Genomic DNA, 1,138 nt, shown 5'->3' with positions numbered 1-1,138 from the left:
CTTGTACATAGGCTCTAGGGATATGAACTGACGTCCTCATGCTTGTTTGGCTGTGACAAAGGTTTACCCGCTTAGTTCTTTCTACAGACCTGGGATATGTGAAATTTTAGATACATATTATTAGGACATCTTGGGCTTAATTAGGAGAACATACATCTTTTAGAGAAATGAAAATCATCTGAGGAATTAGGGACATAGGTCAGTGGTGGGATGCTTGCCTATTACATATCAACCCAGGGTGTCAACTCCAGCAGGAGAATAGTTCACTAGAGAAGACCATTTGCGGTCCCTGTGAATGTAAGTATATGGGACCAGCAAGGGAGCTGGTCCCCTCCTGTGATGGATCCAGCAGTGACCCCCAAGGAATTCATTTTGGTTTTCAGTTTATCATGGGAAGGTGTGCTCAGAGGCATCAGGACATGAGGGCCTGAGGAGATACCAGGGATGCAGGGAAGCAGCTGGAGCCATGATCTAGAAAGGAACAACCTTCTCTCCCCTCTGAGTGCTCAGTGGGGCTAGAACTCCAGCCCACATTGGGGATGATGCCTGATATTGAGTGGTTGAAGAAGGGCACAGGATGACCTCTGAATGTCAGGACAGGCCTGGAGGGCAGTCAGGCCCAAGAAGCCTGTGAGTAACTGGGTCCTGTGCTGCTGTTTTTCAGGAAGACCGAAATGCTACTCCCTTCACCATGGAATCCTTCTCCTCACAGTGCTTGTCTTAGTCTTCTTTGGGTAAGAACCACAGCTGGTGAGGAAGGGCTGAGATCATGATGGGAATCCTGAGCTGTGTGCATCCCTACTACTACAGCAATGCTGAGGGTGCTCTTGGCTCAGCTCCCACAGAGGCATGTCCAGATTACAGTGAAGCCTCTGGTACCACAAAAGGTGGTGTGGCTAGATTCACAGTTATTTGGCTCTAGCTGTGATGGTTGGCCTGGGGAAGGTGAGGTGGTCAGACTTAGGGGCAGGAATTCAGCCCTCTCTGTGTGCAGATGGTCTGTGAACACACACAGAGCAAAGACACTGCCATGTCTCCTGGGCCTTGTGTAGACACAGGCAGGAAATATTCCCTGATATTGCCTTGGGTTGTAGGTACCTGGAACAGAGTAGGAGCTATTTGCAACAGCTACAGGTGT

General features: G+C 49.2%; 1 protein-coding gene across 1 annotated transcript in view; it reads left to right on the top strand.

The window, feature by feature from the left end:
• Positions 1 to 1,138, top strand: part of LOC116091605 (histo-blood group ABO system transferase 1-like) — a 9,783-nt gene that overhangs the window by 1,741 nt on the left and 6,904 nt on the right. Inside the window, exon 2 of the mRNA XM_031373182.1 lies at positions 665 to 734. Within this exon, the coding sequence (XP_031229042.1) occupies positions 665 to 734 (70 nt within the window). The remainder of the gene's footprint in view (positions 1 to 664; positions 735 to 1,138) is intronic.

Source organism: Mastomys coucha, unplaced genomic scaffold, assembly GCF_008632895.1.
Source record: "Mastomys coucha isolate ucsf_1 unplaced genomic scaffold, UCSF_Mcou_1 pScaffold15, whole genome shotgun sequence".
Taxonomy (NCBI): Eukaryota; Metazoa; Chordata; class Mammalia; order Rodentia; family Muridae; genus Mastomys; species Mastomys coucha.
This window is presented reverse-complemented; position numbering and strand designations above follow the sequence as displayed.